This window comes from Puntigrus tetrazona, chromosome 13 (assembly GCF_018831695.1).
Source record: "Puntigrus tetrazona isolate hp1 chromosome 13, ASM1883169v1, whole genome shotgun sequence".
Classification (NCBI taxonomy): Eukaryota; Metazoa; Chordata; class Actinopteri; order Cypriniformes; family Cyprinidae; genus Puntigrus; species Puntigrus tetrazona.
In genome coordinates this window covers 22,464,935-22,465,504 of record NC_056711.1, presented here as the reverse complement: position 1 = coordinate 22,465,504, position 570 = coordinate 22,464,935, and the positions used below count along the sequence as shown (strand labels likewise).

The 570-nt window shown below is 53.7% G+C and overlaps 1 protein-coding gene across 1 annotated transcript in view; it reads right to left on the bottom strand.

Moving 5' to 3' along the window:
• Positions 1-2: 2 nt before the first annotated feature.
• The window catches only part of LOC122356585 (protein LBH-like), a 5,363-nt gene continuing 4,795 nt past the window's right edge, over positions 3-570 (bottom strand). Inside the window, exon 3 of the mRNA XM_043255470.1 lies at positions 3-359. Coding sequence (XP_043111405.1) covers positions 153-359 — 207 coding nt within the window. The 3' untranslated portion in view covers positions 3-152. The remainder of the gene's footprint in view (positions 360-570) is intronic.

The following is a 570-nucleotide window of genomic DNA, read 5'->3' as shown; positions in this document are numbered from 1 at the left end:
ACACACACACACACACACACACACACACACACACACACACACACAGAGGTGGGAATGAAGTCCGAGCGAGCGGATGTCAGTGGATCGGTTGTTCTGTATGTGCTGGTGTGATTGTCTATTCTATGTGTGTGATTCATGTCAGTAGATCCTCTCTAGCGCTGAGAGTTCTGCATCTGTCCATTCTGCAGGTTTCCGTCACACTCTTCCTCGTCCTCCTCTTCCTCGCTCACCAGGAACTCCTCGGGCGGCCAGCGCAGCTCCCCGCTCTCCACCTCGCCCTCCGTCGGCTCCACCACGATCGACGGCAGACGGTCCTTCAGCTTACAGCAGCGCTCGAAGTCTGACGGGTCCGGGAAGATCTGAGCAGGAGAACCAGAAGGAGGCTCGGTCAGAGACACACACACACACACACACAGACACACACACCTTTCCTTTCTCACACATACACCCTGAGATAGACACACACACACACACAGACAGAAAGACACAGAGACTCACACACACACACACATCTTTCCTTTCTCACACATACACCCTGAGATAGACACACACACAGAGACAGACACAGAG